This window comes from Electrophorus electricus, chromosome 15 (genome assembly GCF_041902795.1).
Source record: "Electrophorus electricus isolate QZ-2024a chromosome 15, ASM4190279v1, whole genome shotgun sequence".
NCBI lineage: Eukaryota > Metazoa > Chordata > Actinopteri > Gymnotiformes > Gymnotidae > Electrophorus > Electrophorus electricus.
Genome location: NC_137511.1, coordinates 18,698,807 through 18,722,730, shown reverse-complemented (window position 1 = coordinate 18,722,730; position 23,924 = coordinate 18,698,807). Strand labels below are relative to the sequence as shown.

Here is a 23,924-nt window from a genome sequence, read left to right as displayed (position 1 = left end):
GTGTTTCCACACAGCCCATGGTGGTAAACCTCAACCAAATTCTGCAAGCTACACACACACACACACATCCCCCCCAGGAAAATGTTTTACTTTGATTGAAGAAACAGCCTAATGTATGATGTTTACTGAAAATGCTGCTTTTACAGCGCAAGACCCTTATGAATTCAAACCACAAGGCAAAGAGATGATAGATTTGCCATAAAAGTTATTTTTCAGATTGTAAAGAGGCCATTTCTTTTAAGTAAGCACAGAATGATTTAAATCTTTCCCTGCTGAACTGGCCTCCTAAAAGTGGATAACAAGGAATTCAAAAAACCTTACGATATTAGCACAGGCACACAAGAACAGGATGTGGAATGCACAATTAACAGTTTAACTGTTTGGCTTCTAACCACAAAAACATAAAGCACTGAAGCACACAATTCCCCAGAGGGCTACATGCCAACTGAAAGGCCGGGATATGCCAGCCAGCCTCGCCTGGCGCTATTACAGCAACATTTCAAACGTGTTCAACAAACACCAGCTGATTCCGATTTCACCTGATCACCTTCATTACCGTATAGTGTTAAATTCACACAAGTAGCATCAGTGATTTTTTCTGTTTGACGTGCTTGGTGTGGGGTGTATCTATGTTCACTAAACTGGTTTAGGGTGTACACGGTGCATCTCCGCTCCCTGTTTTTTGTTGTGAGACTTTGGGTGTTAATCACTTTGGTCGTCTAAGGCTGTTTGACAGATGTGCTAAGCAGTTGCTGAGTGACTTGTGCACTGGGCCACTTGTTGCAAAATACCACACACTGTTTTTTGTGAGCAGGAACACGTTTAATTTTTTGAATACCCAACTGTGTGTGATCCTAAATTGAACAGATAGGCATGTGTGCACACACACACACACACACACACACACACACACTCTTCCTCATTCTCTCTAGCATAATAGAAAGAAGACGTATATCTAATCTAAGGAATGGGAGAAAAATGTTTTTTTTTAATTATTATGCAAAGATATCTAATTAAACTTCCTGTGGCTGCAACGTAAAGTAGAATGGACCTGATGTGCTTGCTCGCTCTTTCTCTCTCTCTCTCTCTCTCTCTCTCTCTCTCTCTTTAGGTTTCTTTTCATCCTTTCCTCTCTTTTTCTTTCTCAAGTATCCTCTTACTGGTGGAGCCAACATTATCTCCTTATGAATAGCATACACACACATGCGCGCGCGCACACACACATACATAAATGCACAAGATTAAAGGTTTGGTGGTTGAACAATGACTCTGGAAAAGAAAAGAAAAGGAGAGATCCAATCGTAGTGAGGCCAGTAAAACGGGAGACATATACGTGGTGTAATCATTCTGCCTCTCTTCCACTTTTTTCTCTCACTCAGCCTCTCTCTTTCACTCACACACATACATACACAGTTTTAGTCTGCTCAGAGGAGACCTTGCAGTTGACCCAAAACTGCAGAATCCCAGAGACACTGAAATGTCTTCAGTGTCAACACCTTAATATTCACAATACCATAATACCCACAATCCCTGAGAGGACATAGCTGAACAGTTAGAGCTAGAGGTCACGTCTGTGTAGACACCCAACAGGAGACTCTAACATGCGTCTTCCTGAGTTAGTAGTAATTACTGTAACTGTGACTGTTAGTAATAGTAACTGTAACTGTTAGTAGCAATATCTGTAACTTTGACAATAAGTAATAACTGTCAGCTGAAATAATATTAATACAGCACTGTATAATTTGCTTTAAAGTATTTAACCAAAAGGTTGCATGTTACTAACAGTGATAAACATACCTATATTCAGTATACTTACTGTACTTTGCCTGTAACAATATACTGTATGTTGCCCAAAGAAGGGTGGAATTCACATTTATGTCATGGCTCAATTCTAAGGATCCTTTCTCATACCATTCAAGGAATTTTTCTAAACTCTTCCTGGTCTAAGGGGTCTAGGCCTGGAATTCTGTAGAGCTGCTTTGTGGCAGGAACTGCTGTAACTAGAGCACACTAAACAAGCACTGCTGCCTGCTAACATTAGAACGTGTGATGCTAACTGGTTCTTATCAATGAGCTTGAAGAAGACTGAGACTTTATTGTTTAAGGGTCATGTGACCCTTAACTCACCCTTGAGTTCAAATAGAGTTCCCTGGCTGGTTAGAAATGGCCAATGGTTCCTACATTAGCACATATAAGCACCACCCACTCCACTTCACGCGAGATAACCACCACACACTCCACCTCACGCCAGATAACTACCACCCACTCCACCTAACCTAACACGAAATAACTACCACCCACTCCACCTCATGCCTGTATCCTGAACTGTATCCTAAACTCTCTCTCAGCAATGTGTGTGGATGGTTTCCTTCACAGCTCAGGCAAGCTCCTCGGAGACTTGTCCAGTGGGAAAATGGCAAAACGGAAAGGCCAGAGAGTGTGGGAACATGATCCTGACTGGGAAATCCCAGCTGGTTAGTGCAGGAGCAGAGGAGGAGATATGCAGGTCTGAGTCCACCACTAATTAGAACTGAATCCCACAGATGCATAGTGGAGATATAATACAAATTAATCTAATTCAAAAGAAAAACATATAAAACTTTTTTAAGTTATTGCTAAAGTTGGCTCACATGATATGACCTTTTATACTGGGTTTTGTTTTTCATTCTTACATGAGATATTGTTTTTATAGAAGTATGGGATGCGGTTCAAGCATTAAAGGAGGTACATGTTGCCTTTACTAAGAGGAAGGTTGGACAGAATGTGTTTGCTGTCCTTCAGCGGACAGTGTGAGACCGTAATTGTTTTGTCATGCTGAATTCCCCTTTCCAGGTGAAGAGGAGGGGAAAGAACACCACAAGACTGCAAAATCACTTGTGCACTTTGCATGAAATAAATGAACAAAGGTGGGCAGGACTGGTGTTCACAATGGAGAAATACAAGCAAAAATGTCACCCACAAGTGTCACTAATCAAAACATGCTGACAGTGTGCATGCGTGTGTGAACATGCATGTTCACTTATGTGTCTATAATCATTTTATGTGTCTTCTATAATGTTCCATTGTGTTGCCTGTTATTGAGGTTTGTGTGTGTGTGTGTGTGTGTGTGTGTGTGTGTGTGTGTGTGTGTGTGTGTGTGTGTGTGTGTGTGTGTGTGTGTGTGCATGTGGCATGTGCATGTGTGTTTGTGTGTATGAGTGTGTGCATGCATGTTTGTGCATGTATGAGTGTGTGCACGCGTGAGCATGTGCGTGTGTGTGTGTGTGTGTTTCTCACACATTACCCGCTTGCTTGACATTGTGGAATGCCCCCGGTGCAGACATCAACACTACACATGTCAGGCTAAACATTTTACCTTCTGATTAATAGCCTCACACTTCACCCAAAGCTTCATCAGCCTTGGACAATTCACATATGGGAAACATACTATACCGATGTCAAATTTCCGCAACTGGTCCCAGACCTGTCTGTTAAATAAAGGCAGTGGTAAACTCTCTGTCTTTACCGTTGTAGGCTTGTTCTTCAGTCTTGCTGTGGGGTAGACTGCACATAGGAAGGCAGGTTTGTGTGATAAGTTTAAGGAAGAAGACAGCACACAGAGGTCCAGAATCTCAGTCTAAAGATCTAATGTTACTGCTGCAGTAGTTAATGGGTGCATTACTATCTGTGTGTAGTACATAGTGTGTTATCTGAGTGTGGTACATAGTGTGGTATCTGTGTGTAGTGCATAGTGTGTTATTTGTGTGTAGTGCATAGTGTGTTATCTGAGTGTGGTACATAGTGTGTTATCTGTGTGTAGTGCATAGTGTGTTATCTGTGTGTGGTGCATAGTGTGTTATCTGAGTGTGGTACATAGTGTGGTATCTGTGTAGTACATAGTGTGTTATGAGTGTGGTACATAGTGTGGTATCTGTGTGTAGTGCATAGTGTCTTATTTGAGTGTGGTACATAGTGTGGTATTTGTGTGTAGTACTTAGTGTTTATGCTGACATGCCTCTCTGTCTTTCCTGTCTTATTGTTAGGTGTTATAATCAAACATAATCAAGCAGGTCAAATATCCTCTATACAGTAATCTTCTATCCATCATCAAGCAACATGTGCCTCATGTATTTAGAGTCTATTGATATCTGAGGCAGCAGCTAATTGCTATTTCCTTTAATTCCAGGGAAAAAAAGTCTGCAGAAGTGAGTCGTTACATATGAGCCTTTACACACATACAGAGTTGCAGTTGTTTTTATTAATTTTCTTGTTTTGATTACTTTGCTGTATTGAACCAGATGTATGAATTCTAGCAAATTCACAATTATATGATACAGTGTACATATAAGTAAATACAAGAGTCATTCAGAAATGCTCGGTTTTGTACATGGCCTTTTGTGTTTGTTTCTTACTCTGTGACAGCTGCCCTCAGATAATACCCACAATGCCCACCATCTTTGGCCTTTGTCATCCTTTTAATCGTGCTACTCTGTACAAGGCTTGTTTTGCTTGGTCCACCGATTTGGGGCCTCTTTTATGTCTGAAGGACAGAACCGCTTTGATTGTACCTTTAACATCCACTAAAGAGCTTTGGACTGATTGTCAGAAAGCAGTCTGCATTTTTATAGATCTCTTCCTATGAACAATATTCCCTGTATAAAGTTTCTCCAAGATCAGTCCAAACCCAAACTCAGTAATATCTACCACTGACTAATGTTATATTTAACATCCAAGTAGAACCAGACAGAAAAGAAACACAAGCCAAAACAAATATTAGCCTTTCTTGCACTTGGTAAAAAAGTTTGCAAACTGTTGGTCAGTGTGTCAGATCATTAAACATGGGGGACCGGGTCAGGTTCAAAGACTGGGATGGGATTGGATGCAGCGCTACCATGGAAACAACTTTGGCCTGGCAGTTCTCCAGAGTGCAGGCCATAACAGTAACACACCAAAAACAACAAGTAAATTATTTAAAAAAAAACACACAAACAGAACAAAACACAGACCTGACATTTCTCTCAGGCACTTGTGATACTGTATATTTACACTTTTAAGTGCTACATTCTAATCTGGTTTTTAAAAGCAAAAGAAGAAGAAATAAACATAGTACTTCTTGGTTAGAAAATTACAACCCCCCTCTTATAGAAAGGGATAACCACCTTCATTACAAGCAAGATATTTATAAAGTGAGTTTGTATATTATCCCAAAACTATATTCACACAAATCAGTTAAATTCAATGACATCTGACTTTATCCTGGGATTAAAGATGAAATTGTCTTCTAATATCTGACACAGTTATGGCAGAATACCACTGAAATTTATGTATCTGTAGGAATGTACTATATATTTAGTGTATACCATATGAATATGCATATGCACTCAATATTCAGAGCAAATCTTCCAACATTTAATCAATGAAAATGAACTAAGTAACACTGGTGGTTTTTGCAGTGATCTTTGGTAAATTGAAAAGTAAAATGTGATGGCTTGATGGCATATCATTTATCCAGAGGCACTGCTGTCAGTGATTAGAATCATCTTGTCTCTATTCCCTGATCCCAAGATTTATATGCAATTATTCCACTCTGTTCGATTGAACAAAGAATGAAAATTCTAAAATGTCTTGCTCAACTGACTATCCCCTTCAAACACTGTGTTCAGCCAGGTCTCCGAGTTCACATTCACATGTGACTTTGGAGCACACGGCACACGTAACGTGCAGTTGGTGGAGTATCGCACGTGTGTAGCCCTGAGAATTTACAGACACCCTGATAATTGTTTCTCGTTTCCACCTGTCCTTAGTGCCCCGCGGACCTTACCCGCACTGCCTTGTGCCCTCCTCGCACACGTTTGCCACCGTCAGACCCTCAGGAGCAGTTACCATCCCCCTTCCACACGTGTGCCACAGTTAGAACATCAGGAGCGGTTAACGTCACCCTTCCACACGTGGGCCATTGTTACATCATCAGGAGCGGTTAACGTCACCTTTCTACACGTGGGCCATTGTTACATCATCAGGAGCGGTTAACGTCACCCTTCCACACGTGGGCCATTGTTACATCATCAGGAGCGGTTAACGTCACCCTTCCACACGTGGGCCATTGTTACATCATCAGGAGCGGTTAAAGTCACCCTTCCACACGTGGGCCATTGTTACATCATCAGGAGCGGTTAACATCACCCTTCCACACGTGGGCCATTGTTACATCATCAGGAGCGGTTAACGTCACCCTTCTACATGCCTTTAAGCACTGCCGCTCTGCTTCAGTACAGACCTGTTTTCCATCAGAGGAGAAACCTGCCACACTCCACTCTCCTTGATTTGTATGTAGGTAGCCTGCTTCTTTGAAATTTATGTGTGTGTGTGTGTGTGTGTGTGTGTGTGTGTGTGTCCGTCCGTGTGTGCGCGTGTCTGTGTCTTTTGTGTCTGTGTGTGGCAAGTTTGTCATTTTCTATCTGGGTCACAGATGGTATGAATAAGCTCTTTCGTCATGGTGATGACCTTGGGCAGGTAGTGACCAGTATCAGTTTACCTTCCTGGTAAAAAACAAGAGACAGATAATAGTCTATCTGCCTCCTGCAAGACCACCAGTGTGTGTGTGACCACCAGGATGTCAAAAACTTCGGCTTTTTTCCAAGATGTTTTTACACTGCAGACAGTCTATTATATACCCAGCCACCTACAAAATCGTATACACTATAGTTGACAGACTCTTGGAAATACCCATGATAATGTAAATACTGAACATTTGTCTGATGACTGTTAAATGTGATGGTGTTATTGATAACAAAGGTTAGCAAGTTAGAAGCAATGCACTGTGGGTGATGGAGATGATATAGGAAGCCATTAGCATTAGCAGTCTGGCTCTCTGCCTCTTCACTTCTTCCTCTGTCAGAGACCCAGGATAACATAACCTCCAGGCAATAATGCCATTTACTGCGTATAGTCTGACATGGTACATCTATGTTTGGCATTCTTTACTAAATATACAACACCTCTTCCCACTGAATCTTCTGGAAGAAAAGATGGTTTTATCAGAAATGATGCTACTCGCGTGGGTAACTGAAGATGACACTTGACTTGTCGTAAACATCAAAGCTAAACAGACTAAAAAAGGGAATCAAAGGATTGTCTTATGTGACATCAAATATGATGTCAGAGGTGTGAGAAAGGAACTCACATACTGCCAGTAACATCTTATTCTTTTCACTGTCTGGGAAGTGATTTTTGTAGCACTCTAACTCAGAAAACTGTCAACAGAAAAAACAACCACGTATAAACAATTAGCTGAATAAAAAAGGAATGTGCACAGAAGACGGATCAAATGAGGATTTAACTTTAATGTTACAGTATTTTAGTATATATGAAGGTCGTCCTTTAGCAGTTAACAGACTCTTGGTAGCCTGGGTCCTGGAATCCACCATTGTGTGTGCTAGAACAGTAAAGTCTATTTTTGCTAACTCATTGTGTTGGTCTGTTTGTTTTACTTCACTTCTCTAGGTTAGGTTGTATTTGGCCAAGATATGACTACTGAGAAGATGTGAGTGGGTGCATTTTAGAGAGTCACGGGCACGTCACGGGCACGAGCATGTCTGTGTTTCAGAGAGTCACGGGCACAAGCGTGGCTGCGTTTCGGAGAACCACGGGCACGAGCGTGGCTGCGTTTCGGAGAACCACGGGCACGAGCGTGGCTGCGTTTCGGAGAACCACGGGCACGAGCGTGGCTGCGTTTCGGAGAGCCACGGGCACGAGCGTGGCTGCGTTTCGGAGAGCCACGGGCACGAGCGTGGCTGCGTTTCGGAGAGCCACGGGCACGAGCGTGGCTGCGTTTCGGAGAACCACGGGCACGAGCGTGGCTGCGTTTCGGAGAACCACGGGCACGAGCGTGGCTGTGCTCTGGAGATCCACGGGCATTCGGACAAAATGGGCTGCTTCAGATTTGCTGGCTTGTGTTGACAGCAGGCAACGAAAGCGTAAGTGACTGACAGGCAGACAGGCAGCTTCTGATTACAACACGGACGGTGGGTAATAGAGGCCAAAGATTTTAAACATGCAAAAAAAAAACAAAAAAAAAAACAGAAGTTGAAATACAGGAGTAACTGGGTAGTCTTGGTGCAGGTTAAAGAAGCTTGTGGCACATGGTGTTAACACTTTTGAAGTTAAATGATAATGATGTGTACCATACAGTGTGTCAGGATATATGGTAAGGGTGTGTTGTAGCAGTGGCTATGGCTTAGGAGCTTTATATGTGTGTGTGTGTGTGTGTGTGTTCACTCATACTGCAGAAGTGGCAGTTGGCTTGAGGAGAATGCTCTGAGCGATATCCTCTCGATTGATCTTACGCAGCGCGGTGCACAGCGCATCCACGCTCGCCGAATCCTGCCTCGCCCAATCAGAAAGCAGCGCCTGCACAGGCCGGCCCTCCTGCCTGAAGGAGGCGATGCGCTCCTCCTCGTAGCCCAGCAGCCCGGCCAGGCTGCACCAGTCGGTTTCTTGCGTGGAGCCCACCCCCTCCCCGCCGTGGGCGGGATTAAGAAGCCGCTCCACCTCCTCGCAGGTGTGCAGGGGCAGACTCAGGGCTGAGCCTCCATCAATTCTTATCACTGAGTAGGGGAAACAGAGAAAGAGAGACAGACAGAGACAGAAAGTCAGAGAGAGAGAGAGAGAGAGAGAGAGAGAGAGAGAGAGAGAGAGAGCGAGCGAGAGAGAGAGAGAGAGAGAGCGAGAGCGAGAGCGAGAGCGAGAGCGAGAGAGAGAGAGAGAATGTTTTTAAAAAGTTGCCAGTAAGTCAGGTCAGTTTAGGATCCTCCCCAATAGACCCACATGTCTCCAACTTTTGTGACCATGTTTGGTCATAGTTTATGTCAGATATGAAAAAAGACATGGCAACCAGGATAGAATCCATAAGAAATAGCTCCAATGTAAATAAGCACAAGGCATGTGTGTTCTGCAGTCAGCAGGATTTACCCAGTGGAGGCCACCAAAACAGCAAATGAATGCACAGGTTCAATTGAGGAGTGCAGATGCCACAGAATAAGTTCTGCAAACTGGTCCAACATCATTTTCAGGGCCTAAACTATGCTTCAGTCTGAAACTCCAGAGTGGACCCACACATCATATGGCCCTAAAGCTCTGGGCGACACTACCGTTTAAGACTGCAGGTAACATTTAGAATGAATGTGTAACTTGCTTGTTAGTAATATATAACCATTTATGATCTTTTCAGGCTGTGTTTCTTACTTGCTGTCTTGCGTTACAGCGTCTGAGCATACAGCATTGTTCAATTCAGCTCGGCTCTCATGTGTTTACATGAGAGTCTGATTGGTTGTTGATATACTGATCTGGCCATTAATGATTAATGACTGATTAATCGTCTGATTCATTGACTGAAGTGTGAAGTGAGTGTGTGTGTGTGTGTGTTTGTGCATGTGCATGTGCGTGCAGGCATGCGGGTGTGTGTATACCTGTGTGTGGCACCCCCTGGCCCTCCTGTAAGCTCTGGCTGTCCACTGAAATGCCACTGTCACTGTGCAGTTTCTCACCCTCAGGTGATGGGGTCTGACTCGGGTGACCAGCACCTGACCGGTTATTACCTTCCTGTTTGCTATGTTTGCAGCTGTTCCAGCTGAAGCACAATGAAACACAAACACACACACACACAGAGAGAGAGAGACAAACATGTGCACACTCAATATCAAACAATATTGTGATTATTGGATTAATGTGGATTAACATTAACATCCTCACCCCTGAACATCCTCACCCCTGAACATCCTCACCCCTGAACATCCTCTCCCTGAACACCATCACCCTGAACACCCTCACCCTAACATCCTCACTGTAGTGGCATTCTATGTGATTTGCTTCTGTTGTCCCGCCACACGTTAGAGTCAGTCAAACAAACACATCTTTGAAACGCACGACAAAATTTCCTTTTAGAAATCTTTACTGACAGAAAAAGAAAACCTTTAAGTTAAATTGCCTAGCGCACGTTTTGCCTAGCGCAGTGTTGCTTCCATAACAAAAACTGACTCATGAAAACTAATCAAGTTACATCTAATGAGAAATAATAAAGCAGTGACATCACACTTGACACTTGGTTCAAGTCTCCAAAACAGAAATGTTCCAACACTCATACGTGACCAACATCTGCATTCAATTCAATATAAATGAAATATAAATGCATAACAGATCAAATATTAAATTATCTATTTCCAATTGTTTTTAACTAACAATAAACAATCTCCTAGCCCTTAATTGGCTCTTACTGTCATGCAGCAAGACACTCATGGATGACAAAAGGCAAACAGTTTATTAACTTCACAGACAGTTCAGGAAATAATCTGGAAAGAAAGTTCAAGAGGCAAACAAATCCAAAGGGCAACTCCAGAATCAGAGTAGTCGAAAGCAAGGCAGTAAGACAGGGGTAAACAGGAGTATCGTGGGCAAGGCAGAACTCGTAAACGGACTACAAACAGAAATTGGTCAATACACAATTAAACAGTGGGTAAATATTCAATGCTCGGTATGCTCAGGTAACTAGATCTACGATATATATGAGGAAGCATGTAAGCAGCGTATATAAAGGTGATTGTAATGATGCACAGGTATGCTGGATTAGTACTCTGGGGATGATGATCTCCCCAGAGGCTTCTGGGAACTGTAGTTGGTGGTGGTTCCAGAGGGCTGCATGACACTTACACTCACCCTGAGTCTCCTCTTTAGGGTTACAGCCCCTCCCTCACAGAATCAATACGCTCTAACGCAACTGCCTCCCATTTCCTGCTCCTGCAGTAGAAGTGGGTCAAAGTCACACCCTCCACTTTTTCTTATTTAAATATTTAATGGCCCCGCCCACCACGGCTGCACCCTCTGCTCCAAGCCCCAGGGTGCCGTTAGGCAGGAGGAGAAGACTCATACAATATTAAAATGGGCAATATGTAGGAGCTAATGGAATAGAGGTGGCCAACACTACAGCAGGGAGCTCCTCGGCTAACCACTACAACCCGAGTCAGAGCTGAGTCAGAGGCACAGAGCCAGGGGGAACCAGATGACCTCGTTCAAAAATAGAGTGGTGTGTAACTAGCAAATATCTTCTGATTTTCTGGGCCGGGGTCAGAACGAGTCATAGGGGAGTCATAGGGGAGTCATAGGGGAATCATAGGGGAGTCAGAGGGGTTAGGGGCAAACATATTACTGTTCTTTGCATTACATTTATATATATACATATATATATATGTATATGTATGTATGTATGTATGTATGTATGTGTGTGTGTGTGTGTGTGTGTGTGTGTGTGTGTGTGTGTATATATATATATAAAAAGAGAGAGAGAGAGAGAGTCTCCTTCAGCTTGAACTACTGCACTCAAAGAACACCCCCCTGCTCCTTCGCCTTCCTCACCGCTTGAAGACGACGAAGGCCACGAAGCCGAGCAGCACTGCAGGGACGATGGAGACGTAGACGGGCAAGAGGTTGTCGGCCAGGCCAACGCCCAGCTTCCTGGACTCAGGGTCGACGGTGGCCCCGCTTTCTACTGGTAAGCTCTCCGTGAGCCTGACCTCCACGGGCGGGTCCAGCGTGGAGTCCGTGAACGGGGGAGGTGAGGGCTCTACGGAGGTCATTGGTGAGACGGAGACATTCAGAAGGCTGAGGTCCACTGGAAGAGAGCAAAAGGAAACACTGTTATGCAAGATCTCGCTGGAGCACGCCGGAGTCTGGCTCACTGCCTTGGACTCCGGGTAATTCGCGTGGCCTGTGTATGCCAGGAGAAACGATTTGCTGTGGTTTTGTTTCATCGACGCCGTAGAAAAGGAAAACACTGCAGCCGAGTCACGGTACTGGCGAAGGCGTAGATAATAATTCAGTCACCTGTGCCGCTCCGAACGCTGAACTCTTCCAGTCTGGTATGTTTTTTTGCAATAACATAATACAAATCTGTGTAACAGGCCTCTTCTTTTTCCCCCTCAAGGTGTTAAAGATATTTGAAAAAAACGCTTCACAGAAGGTAGAAGATTAAATAGTGAAACAGTGTATTGCAACATAGGCAAGCAGACCAAGGCACATTCATTTAAACAGCGCTTTTCATACGCAGTGGCAATTCAAAGTGCTCCATAGACGCAGGGTAAACAGGGCCGGCACTAAGTGGTGAGTCTGCCCGTGTCTCCGTGGCTAAACATAACAGGAGAAGAGCTGGAAAATCTCTCCGTTTTATTTCCGTCTGCTGTGTTTAATCTCGGGGTAAAGTTATAGAGATGGACTCTAAATGAGCGGCTCCGAGCAGCGCTGTTCCCGGGGCGGTCTGAAAGGGGGATGTTATCACCAGACCCTCCTCGTTCAGGCCCAGCACTGTGGGGTGGAAATGCACGGCTCGCCGGCCGCCTGAGAAATGGCCCTGTGGATTGAATTAGGCATGATTCAATTGGGAGCTCTAATAAAGACACTTTGCTCTGAGTCAGACCTAATGGACAGTAAACTGGGGCGAAGGATGGAGGCGGGGCTAGAGGACAGCAGGCGACTCCCAGTGAGGCGGGACTGGCTTAAGGGCCCTTCCCACACAGGGGCTTTCCAGCTAGACAGATGGACGAACACATTGAGAATATCATCAGATAATCGGGCCATAGGGGGCAAATAGAGGCTCTAGGGTGTGTGTGTGTGTGTGTGCGCGTGTGTGTGGTCGAGGTGGATCAGGAAGGTTATAAATTAATAAAAGGGACCGGGTGTGACAGTTTATCCAGGACAAAGTAGAAAGAAAAGAGTAGCACATTTATTATATAGATTCAAATATGACAGCACACAAATACATACAAATCTGTATCCATAAATATGATTCTGTTCAGGGTTTAGCTAAGGAGCTTTCAGCGAGAGCATGCTTGCAAATAATCGGACGGTTCCCTTCACTGTCATGTAGTAATTACATGTTTCTTAGTAATGTTTCTTAGACATATGCAGCTGAACTGGTGGTCTCACAGGGAGCTGAGCAGGGAAACAGCCATTTTCAGATTACCTTCTGCTGGTGATTCACTTCATTTCATTTCATCCTTTTTCCACATTCCATTTGTTAAGCTAAGAATCGAGTTAACCTGCTTGGTTATGGGAAAAAGAAAGCCAAAAGCCTCTAAAGCTTGAGTCTGGCCAAGTTTCTCCTTTATTGGCAAACTGGGGCGGAGCTGAGGGTTCTGTTCACCCAGGCCTTTACGCTGTGCCCGCGTGTGTGCTTTATGTATCCCTTCTCCTTCTATCCACCCTTTACATTCAGCATATCAACACACACACAAACACACACACGTACAGTCTCTCAGTCCCAGGAGAAGGGACACCAGACTCCACCATGGACAGAAGGTCTTTATTGTCGAGCACAAAATACTCCCCCTTTTCTTTGCTTGCTCTATGTATCTGTGCCTCTCTATCTCTATCTCCCTCTCTCTATCTCTATCTCTATCTCTCTCTATCTCTATCTCTATCTCTCTCTCCTCCTCTCTCTCTCTCTCCCTCTGTCTCTCTTCCATTATCTTTCCATCCCATCTCTACTCTGTGCTGCTGTTACTCTCCTGTTGTGGGACTGACTCCTGCATCCCTCCATGCCTCCCTCCCTCCCTCTCTCTCTCCCTCCCTCCCTCTCTCCTCTCGGTCTGTACTGTAAAAGAGAGAGAGGGAGAGGTGGTGGCCTCAAGCTGCAGTAACTACATTCACTAAGTCAATGAAACCAACGCAAGTTGAGGAGGATTTCACAGCGCGTCCACATTCATATACACTGGTGGCAGAGAAGCAAACGATTTAAGGCGCTTGCATGTTTACACTTCAATTACAACTGAACATCCACCTCAAAGCCCAAAATAAAATGAAAGCAAGAATAAAGAAATCAATCCAAATCCAAAAAAGATGTTTTTCATGAGGATTTTGCCTTAGATTTCAAAGCTCACCTCTCTCTCTCTCTCTCTCTCTCTCTCTCTCTCTCTCTCTCTCTCTCTCTGTCTCTCTCTCTCTCTCTCTGTCTCTCTCTCTGTCTCGCTTTCTCGCTCCCTCCCCTACATGTGCACATGTGTCTCCGGTACACACCTCTCCAGATGTCTCATGTCAGTAAACCAGACAGCAGGAGTGGGAGTGGCCTGGTATTACCAGTCTAACCTCTCCAAACAGCCTCCTGTGGTGCAAAATCTCCCTGCCACATTATTGCTTACATAATATCACCTATAACTCTGAGTAGCAGCTGTTAACCAGGGAGACATACACGTCTGAACACCCCCGCAATTATTTTTAAATGAAACGTTCCCCTACATGTTTCTCTCTCTTTCTGTGTGTGTGTGTGTGTGTGTGTGTGTGTGTGTGCGTTGTGCATGTTTGTGCATGCGCACATTTGCGTGTGCTTGTCTGATGGCTCCCACAACACTTTGTCATACTGTGGAGGAGTTAGTGTGTGTGGGTGTGTCTGCATGTGTGCATGCGTATGTGCATGCATGTGTTGCGCATGTGTGCGCATATGTGTATGAGTGTGTGTGTGTGGGTGGACAGGGGGGTGTGGGTGTGGGTATATGCACATGTGCGTGTGGGTGTGTGAGACTGCTCTCTGCAGCAGAATGTGATAGTCACTCACAGAGGTCAGGCAGAGAAACCTGATAAGGCAGGAGGGAAACTCCATCTCTTCTATCGACTGCTCCTGTTGCTTTACATCCTACATCTGCTCCCTCTCTCTCCCTCCCTCTGTCCATAAAATTAATGTGTCTCCTTTTCATCTCAACCCTTCTTCTTCTCTTCCTCCTGATCTTCGTATAGATGTGCAATCTTGGCTCCCTGCACATGTAACAAATGCACAAACAAGCCGCAATCTGTATCACTAACACAATGAACAAAGCCTCCCCTTCAGCTGGTGCGCTAATGCTGAGCTGATGTCCTGGGATCAGACAGGGTGGTTATCTCCTCATATCTGGAGTCAGGAGCTGCCGGTTAGAAACCTGATCTCAGGTCAGCACTTTCAGTCTGCAGATTGAATCGGTGCTAATGTGGAAGGTTGACCCACGATAGCTACTTCCTATCAGTCACTGGACAGAAATTAACCCAGCTGCTTCCTGTCGAACGGCTCTGTTTAAACAGCTTGCCAAAACGTGGAATTCGAAACCTCTCCGAATTAAAAGGACTTGACGCATGGATGAATCCTGACTGAACAAGGCAGGAAATATTCAAGTTCTTTGCAACACAGAGACGCTGAGTTTTGGCTCAGGAGTCGAAAGGTTGTAGATCTGTATCTGCGTTTCAGAGACTTCACCCACTTGTTCTGCATTTTCTCTCAATGAAATGATCCACCCACTCTTCAAACCCCACCCCTCCCAAACCCCACCTCCAACATGGATCCCGCACCATCTCAGGATCCTACGCCATCCCTGCGCCACCCGGCAGTAAACCCACCACACAACCGCTAAACCCACAACCATTCATAAACCCAACAAGTTTTCCATTTGCATTTCCATTTCCATTTGCAAGAATGATTTTTTTCCAGATTTAGAGTCATAAGTCCATGCAGAATTAAATGAAATTCAGAGTCACTATAAAGCTGATTAATCCACCAAATGCTGCTCTTCTACAACTCTGCAGCAGTGATGTCAAATGCAAGCTGCTTTTCTCGCAGCCAAAGCCGAGACCCTCCCGATTCACAGGTCGCCGTGGGGACGATGCTGTGAGATAAGGGAACAGTTAGAAGCTATGCCGCTGTGAAAGGACTCTCTTGGTCGCCTCGTCTTGAAAGAACAGAGCAGAGCATTCCTTGGAAAGAAAGCTACATTCCACACTGGGAATTCCGCTGGACCTGCCGGGGTGATTGACAAGCGGATCCAGTGAAAAGCTTTCCCCAAGGGAGGAGGCGGACACACATAGGCCGTCACCCAGACAAGTTTAGGAGGCAGGAAACAGGGCCACACAAGCTAAACCGCACAGCCGGCCATCACCTCCGGAGATCGAGTGGAACGGCCCAGGAAAACGGATCCAGAATGGCGCCACAATTCCATCTTTGGCTACAGTGATGACGGAGTAGAAGCCGTCAATGATGCCTTAGAGACTGGCAAAGAGGAAGAGAAAGATAGAGCGAAGGAGAGAGAGGAAGAGAGGGGTGCATTATAAATCACCTCAAAATTATACCACAGATTATAGCACTCTGGCCACAAGGCAAGGAATTGTCTTAGGCAGAAGCCAAAGGTGAAAGGTCAGTTCTGGCCGTGATAACTCTATAGATGTCACACTGCGGAAGGTTGTCGTACAATATAGCTCTGTGTGTTCTCACATACACTCTTTCCTTTTGGCTATTGATGAGATAATTGTATGACAGTAAGGACATGGAATGCAAGAGACACACACACACACACACGCACGCACACACACACGCACGCACACACACTTAATCAGTTTAATCTCAAACAAGGCTTTCTGTTCAAACCTCTGACTCAGTAAACTGTTCTCATGCTAGAAGCTCAGTACAATCACCCATCGCTGGGGTAGGCTACTGCACATTAGCTTTGTATGTTGCCAGACGGTGGCCTAATGCTAGGTACAAGAGTCGCAGCTACGGCTGCGCGAAACGCACAGAAACACACAGAAACACACAGAAACACACAGAAACACACCACTGCGCTCGGGTTGCCAGGTGTTGCAATTGTGATTCAATTTAAACCCATCGCATGACATGGCTATAGCAGCACGCCCATGACTGGCTCTCACCAACGCTCTGAATGACTTTTGTGATCTTCACAATCAAATGTGTTTGTCATCAACTACGGTCAGAACTACACTGTAACGGTGTCTGTTTAGACAGCAATTGTGCAATGAATTTAATTAAAACAAGGTATTCTGGCTAGTCGATATTTGAAATTTGCCAGCTAAGATTAACTAAGATACCCAAAAGGTTTGCTGTCATACGGGGGAGTCATATTATTTAATCATGTTTCTTCATAGTTACTTTATAGTGCCGTTCTTAAATTGCACATGCTTTTTAGATTAGTGAGGAGTACATCCTCTGCTAATCAGAGCATGGAGTGTGATTTCAGACACAGCATGTGTGTTCTGGGTCTACTGTCTGTGGGGGTGAATAGTGCCAGAGGAGAACCTCCACCCAACCACCAGGTGCACTCTAGATTCCAGCCTTGTAAGTGTCCAGAGTTAACTGACCTTCAAACAGTATATTACCAGGATAATACCCTGTGTCTTATACTTTATTTATCTGTGAAATATTACTTGAATATCAATATGAAACTTGTATGCTGCCTGGACACTTTTTTAGGTTAAAACAACAAAGCATTTTTTCCAGTGTAAGTGGCAGTCCAGTAAAACACTGCTTAAATGCACCAATTTAAAGGTAACACCATCCTTTCAGTTACAGCACCTGTGTTTGAATGCAGCAAACTGCTTACTGAGCTGTCATCGAGTAACAGTGGAACTAAATGAGTATGGCTTCTTCCCAGTGTGGGTTGGGGAGTTCTACGTTGTAGGTGTAAAGTTTGTCATGTAAGAACCTGGCTGTTAAGGTGAGACAGATCCTGTGGTCTTCTTGGTTATAAACCCGCTATCCCTCTGGGTCAGCACACACACACACACACACACACACACACACACACACACACACACACAGAGAGAGAGAAAGAGAGAAAGAGAGAGAGAGAGAGAGAGAGAGAGAGAGAGAGAGAGAGAGAGAGACAGTAGATGCTCAGAAACTGATCCCTTTATTAATGAGATTACACATCACTTTCGCACTGCCTCATCCACTAAGCCAAATGTCTTCCGGGGTTTGAGCTGAAACACACACACTCACACACACAGAAACAGCTTTAATCTCCTGTTTCAGCGAGTGTGTTTGGGTCGAGATGGTTTCATTCCCGCAAGCTTCCTTCCCCTCAGTCTGGTTGGTGTGCGTGCGTGTGTGTGTGTGTGCGCGCGCGCGCGCGTGCTTGGATAGTCTGGTCAATGATGAGCTGGTTGCTGTGAGGTTTGAATAGTCTGATCAGTGATGAACTGCTCGGTGTGTGTTTGGATGGTCTGGTCAGTGATGAGCTACTCACTGTGTGTTTGGATGGTCTAGTCATTGATGCACTGCTGGAGCTGACACTGCTGATAAACTGATCTCTACAGTGTCTGCGCTTAACATGACAGCCTGCAAGCATCACACTGAATCCAACACGACACACTTAAACAATACTCTTAGGGTTAATCCAATATGACAGCTCCTGCCCCTGTTCTGATACGGCACATCCTCAGAAGACCGTAAAAAGGACTCATTAATGAAACCAACGCTAGTTTTGGGTATTTCATTACCCGGATGGGGAAACTGTTTATAACTGAAATCAGCCTAGACTCAACCTTCCGTTCTCTTCATTAAATCTCTACCTACAATAGCCTCCTATGACCTCTGACCTTTCACCTCTAGGCTGAGATCAGAATGAAGGGTCATACAGGGTCAGGGCCGCAATCTTGATGATCTGCTCTCAGATAAATGTCTCCAGCAGTGAAATCACACACAACACACACACAGAGTATATAAAGATCTTGGCTTGCTCATTGGGGCTTGGACATAGACATGAGTAAAGCTACTTTGTGACTATGACTGTTGTGAAATGCCCTATAATAAAGTAAATTGCCTTGACAGAGACATATCTCTGATATCCTAGTGTGTGTGTGTGTGTGTGTGTGTGAGTGTGTGTGTGAGTGTGTGTGTGTGTGTGTGTGTGTGTGAGTGTGTGTGTGTTTGCATGTGAACATGAGTGAGACATTCACACACGCACACATGCGCACACACACAGGAAGCAGCAGAGATACCAGTAATCATCACTCTCATGTATGTAAAGTGCAGAATCATTGCTGTCAGTATGTTTACAGTTTCCACCTGTCTGAGTCACACACAAACTCACTGGAGCTGGGAATGAAAAGTTAGCCTTCAAACTCTCAACAACAGGCTGCCAGTGGGACAGGATGTGACTCTGAGACAGGATGTTGGCAGAACCAATATCATATTGATACTTATATTAAGGAGAGGGGATAGAGGCTATTAGGTAATCACAGCGTACATGTGCAGTTATGAAGTGATTATTAACTTGGACTTTAACATTTGATCCCCATTTTCTGTTATTCACTGAGGACCGACACAGTTTCCTCATCCCAGGATGAACGCAGTGATGCTCCCCAAGCTAGCTCAGCAAACAAGCCAATTCATCAGAGGATCGTTTCACTGATATTGAAGCAACACATTCCTGCTTATTTTGTTTAGGTTACACATAATAAATCTGTTTAAGATCACATACCGAGATCTGAAATTAAGTGATTCTTTGGTTCTCTCTGACACAACGAGCCCTGTGTTAACCAACTTCACGCCTCTCAGACACGTACGCTGTGAGCAACCAGCGGCCAAATTCGTGAGAACACACTCCTCGTTTGTCATTTGCCATTGCCTTGTCTTCCAGTGGTGTTTTTCAGAAAGGGACTCACTAGCCCGGGGCCTCACAAGACCTCCGGGTCCGAAGCACACTGACACAAACAAGTTTTGCGGAGCGATGGATACGTCTAACCCCACTTCCACTCTGATCATATCCTCCAGCTATTCAGCCAGCGGGTGCCCATGTAGTTTCTACCAGGGGCGGCAGCGCCCCTGCATAATGGCATCGGGTTCAGAAAAGGCGTGTGGCTGGATGAGCTGAATGGCACGGAATCCGCTTCTCACGCGCCCTAGTAGCCGCGGGCACTGTGTGTGAAATATCAGCCAGGCTCACAAGGCACGTGTGCTGCCCCGGCCCATGCCAGCCTGTGCCAGGAAACACAGGGAGGGATTGATGAGAGAGAGGGCCGGGGTCAGACGGCAGCCGCGGATGGACACGACCCCCCGACCAGCGACCTTTAAGGGTGCCCGGGAAGCGGCCGGACGGTGCAGCGTCTGTACACTGATGCATGGCTTCTGCACATTCGGCACATTCTTCAACGTGCTTCTCCGAGGCAGAGCAGAAAGCCGAGCTCCACAGACACTTTGTCTGACCCTCAGGGCCAACGACAATGTCTGCCTTTTCTCTGCAAGTTTTATGAGGTTTGCAAGCCTTTCTTCTACCCCCCCTCCCTCCACACACACACACACACACACACTCATTTCTGTTCATCTATAAAGGCCTTCTCCATGTTTTTCTCCCTCTCTGCTGACACCCTGTTCAATTCCTCTTTTTGTTCTCCTCTTCTTTTTCTCATTTGCATCTCACCCCTCTTCTTTTGAACATTTCTTGTCTCAACGCTCTCGCTCCAGCTCGATTAATTCATCTCGTTTCCCCGCCTTGTCTTCTTTGGTCTCCTTTTCCCTACCATTCGCTCCCCCAGTTCTACTTTTTTTTTAAAGTTCTGTCCCACCATCTCTCCTCAGCTTTTCTATCCACCTCTCTCTCACTTACACCCCCCCCGAGTTGCTCAACCCGCTGAGCCCTGCCCCAATACCCTCTAGCTTTGCCCGCCACCCTCTAAGGCTTGCTCTCCACCCGCACTCCGGCGGCCCCCACCTTTGCAGATGGTGTCGCTGACGGAGGTGCAGGCCTGGAGCTGTCCCTCCTCCTCGCAGGTCGTGCAGGGCAGGCATGGGTCGAGGGCGCTCTCTTCGTCTGAGAAGGTGTCGTCCATGCAGACCTCGCACATGGTGTCGAAGTTGTGCTTGCACTGCAGCAGCACACCCTGGCCCACCCCGCACATGGTGCATGCCTCGCAGCGCAACGTCACCAGCGACAGGTAGTAGCCGTAGTCGCACACGCACACCGCGTCGTTGGCATCCGTGCACGGGGTCTCCATGCGCAGCAGATCCTCGCAGACTGTACATGGCATGCAGCGCTCGGTGTGGCTGTAGATCTCTGAGAACGTCTCGCCTGGAGGAGAGGTGGAGAAAAGGACAGAGAGTGAGAGAGATGGTGAGGGCGAGGGGGAGGGAGAGAGAGATCTTAACAGTTTCCTTTTTCAATGACTCTAAAGTTTCCAGTTTCCTAGTTTATTGTTTGTTAATGTTCAAATTCTCTAATCCTATAAAAATGACACATATTGCATTATTTCTCAAGGCAGTAAACACTGAACAGAACTGAGAGAAACAGAGATGGGCAGAGAGATGGAGACAAGTAAGGAAAAGTATCCTGTAATCACCCACAGGACAGTTCAGGACTGTCCCGCACAGTCAGGACCACACCCACAGATATTTACCTCAGAACTGTTCATCCCAACACAGCTGGAGAAAGTGATTGCTGATTATTATTATTATTATTATTATTATTATTATTATTATTATTATTATTATTATCATTATCATTATTGTTGTTGTTGTTATTATTATTAAGAAGAAGAAGAAGAAGAATATTATTATTCATAATAATAATAGGATGTTTTGTTACTGTAACAAGAGAGAGAAAAATTCTGCTGGAGATTCTAATATTTATCAATATTTCAATTTCGTACATCACAAGGGTTTTTTTGTTTGGTTTTGTTTTTATGGAACAGAATAGGGTATCAGGGCTACAAAAAACCAAAATATGATTTCAATACTGCATCATGTAACTGAATTCAAAGGGCAGAGGGATCTAACACTAAATTATGCAAGAGGTTGTTGAGTGTGCGTGCGTGCGTGTGTGTGTGTGTGTGCGCGCGAGAGTGTGTGTGCAGCACATGCACATTACGGCTTGCGTGATTCCCTGGTGTTTCATGCTCTCTGGCTTGCTAATAGACTCAGTGATGATAGGTAAGTGCCTGCTATTGGGGCTCACAATGCTGGGCTTGATTTAGATGCCAGAGATGGGGGAGGGGCCAGGGGAGGGTCCTGCGCGTTTCCTGTTGAGCGAAGCCACTCATCCACTCACGCACGCCCCTCCTTCTCTACCTCCCTCCCTTTCTTATTGCTCTTTTTTTTTCTGTTTGTCCTCTCCTCCTTCCTCACTTCAAGAGCCATTACGATAATGCAGGTCATCAATAATGCACGCCAATGCATCATATCAGAGAGACAGCAGTGTGTGTGCATGCGTGTGTGTGCCATTGTCGGGACACATTAGAGGGTAGTGTTCTGTAAATGACTTGTGCTTGTCAAACGTACTTAAAAGGGAAGGTAATCTGGCAGCAAGGGACACCAATAATGTATTTTTAAGAGTGTGTGCTTCTGCATTCAGTACGTCTGCATTCATTACGGCTGTACTCAGTACGTCTGCAGTCAGTACATCTGTTCTGTATTTGAAAAGAAGGGTGGATAATAAACATAGTATTACAAGAAGTTGTGTGTGTACATGTCTGCATGTTCCAGAGCTTTATTACTTTACTAATAATGCACGTTTGTGTTACTGATGCACTTACCCACATTGCTGTGGCGTTAAACTGCTTTGTTGTGGGGAAGAGCCATCGCGCGTGCGCATGTGCGTGTTGGGAGGGGGTTGTGTATGTGTGTATGCCTGTGTGTGCATGTGCGCGTGTTTTATCTCCCCCGGCATGAGACCAGTACTCTCTGCAATAAGACCAGTTCACTCAGTAGTGCGACCAGTACTCTTTGCAGTCTAAAGCAATGTCAGTATCTCCTGATCTAAACTACTGACATTGCGATGTAAAGGACAGATGAGATCCGACTCCATTTGCAACACTGTACTGCCTTCAAATGTTAAACAAAAGCGAAGTCTGAAACGGGTTTATTTGAGGATCTTAATCGTCACGCACTTCAAAAGCCCTCAGATATGGATCATGCATGCAGGTTTCTCCTACACCATGTCTGAATCACTATGTATGAAACAATATGTCTAAAACACTACGTCTGAAACACTGTAAAACTCAATGTCTGAACTAAAATGTGTGAAACACTATGAAACACTACATCTGAAACACTGTCTAAAACACTATGCCCAAAAGACTGTCTCAAACACTGTCTAAAACATTGCATAAACACTATGTCTGAAACACTATATGCTACCTCTCCTATGTCTAAAATGCTTCCAGGACTGTAAAGGAAGCCCTAAGTGCTAGTTGCAGGTCACATGTTTTAGGTTCCCCTGGAACCACACTGTGGTTAGAAGTTTGTCATTTTAACCAGTTTGTCCAACCTGCGGCTAGACCAAATTCCACAGTGTGATCTCTTTAAACTCAAGCTCCAGGCAATGGCGTTTTTATAAATAACCCTGAGAGCAAAAAGATGCTGAAGCAGGACTCAGGCATGAAGCCTGTCTACCACCGTGCTACGCTGGAATCTGCACAGGAAAAGTCCAAAAAGTCACAGAGGTATGCAGAAAGAGAAGTGGACAGGAGGTGGGGGAGACCAGCTTGTGTACCATTGTTTCGGTATATTCTGACCATGGGGCAGGGAACTGCAAAGGGGTGCGATCAGAGCAAGCAGCTACAGCCCACATACCTCGCTCATACTCTTGTTAAATTCTCTTAAGCACTGTTTTATGAATCATAATATCAGTGTGAAGGTGGCAGGAGCAGCTTTTGGGCTTTCGAGTAAAATGGTTTTCCTTCAAGCGAAACATGACCCTGGATGCTGAAAGTGTGCTAACATGATGTGATGACGCTCCACCACAGTGTGTTCATATGGACTTTGTGTTTGAGATGCTCAAATGCTGTGTGTGTATATGAATTTCTATATGAATTTATTTGTGTAAATTAACATGTAGAAAATATTTGTTCAACCTTTATTGATGTGATTTATTGTGATTGTTAACATGCATGGAAAAGTAATGTTATCTAGTGAGGACCTACAGGGGAAGAAAATGTGTTGTAAGCATCTGAGATTAAATTGTTTTCTCAAAATATGTTCCTAGAGTTTTAAGTTTAATGTTTATCTGGCCAGAAAAGTTTTTAACTAAGGAGGTAAATATAGGTTAAGAGAAAAATTAACTTACCTGTGATTATTTTTGTAGAGAGTTCCCTCCATGTTGTCTTGGAGGCAAAATAAAATATAGTGTGTGTTAAAGGGGACTTTTATGGGGAAT

The 23,924-nt window shown here is 44.9% G+C and overlaps 1 protein-coding gene across 1 annotated transcript in view; it reads right to left on the bottom strand.

Moving 5' to 3' along the window:
* Nucleotides 1-4,217: 4,217 nt before the first annotated feature.
* The window catches only part of ngfrb (nerve growth factor receptor b), a 32,362-nt gene continuing 12,655 nt past the window's right edge, over nucleotides 4,218-23,924 (bottom strand). The window contains exons 3-6 of the mRNA XM_035533431.2: nucleotides 20,487-20,843; nucleotides 11,386-11,641; nucleotides 9,447-9,607; nucleotides 4,218-8,585 (exon numbers count right to left, since the gene is read on the bottom strand). Of these exons, the coding sequence (XP_035389324.1) occupies nucleotides 8,257-8,585; nucleotides 9,447-9,607; nucleotides 11,386-11,641; nucleotides 20,487-20,843 (1,103 nt within the window). The 3' untranslated portion in view covers nucleotides 4,218-8,256. The remainder of the gene's footprint in view (nucleotides 8,586-9,446; nucleotides 9,608-11,385; nucleotides 11,642-20,486; nucleotides 20,844-23,924) is intronic.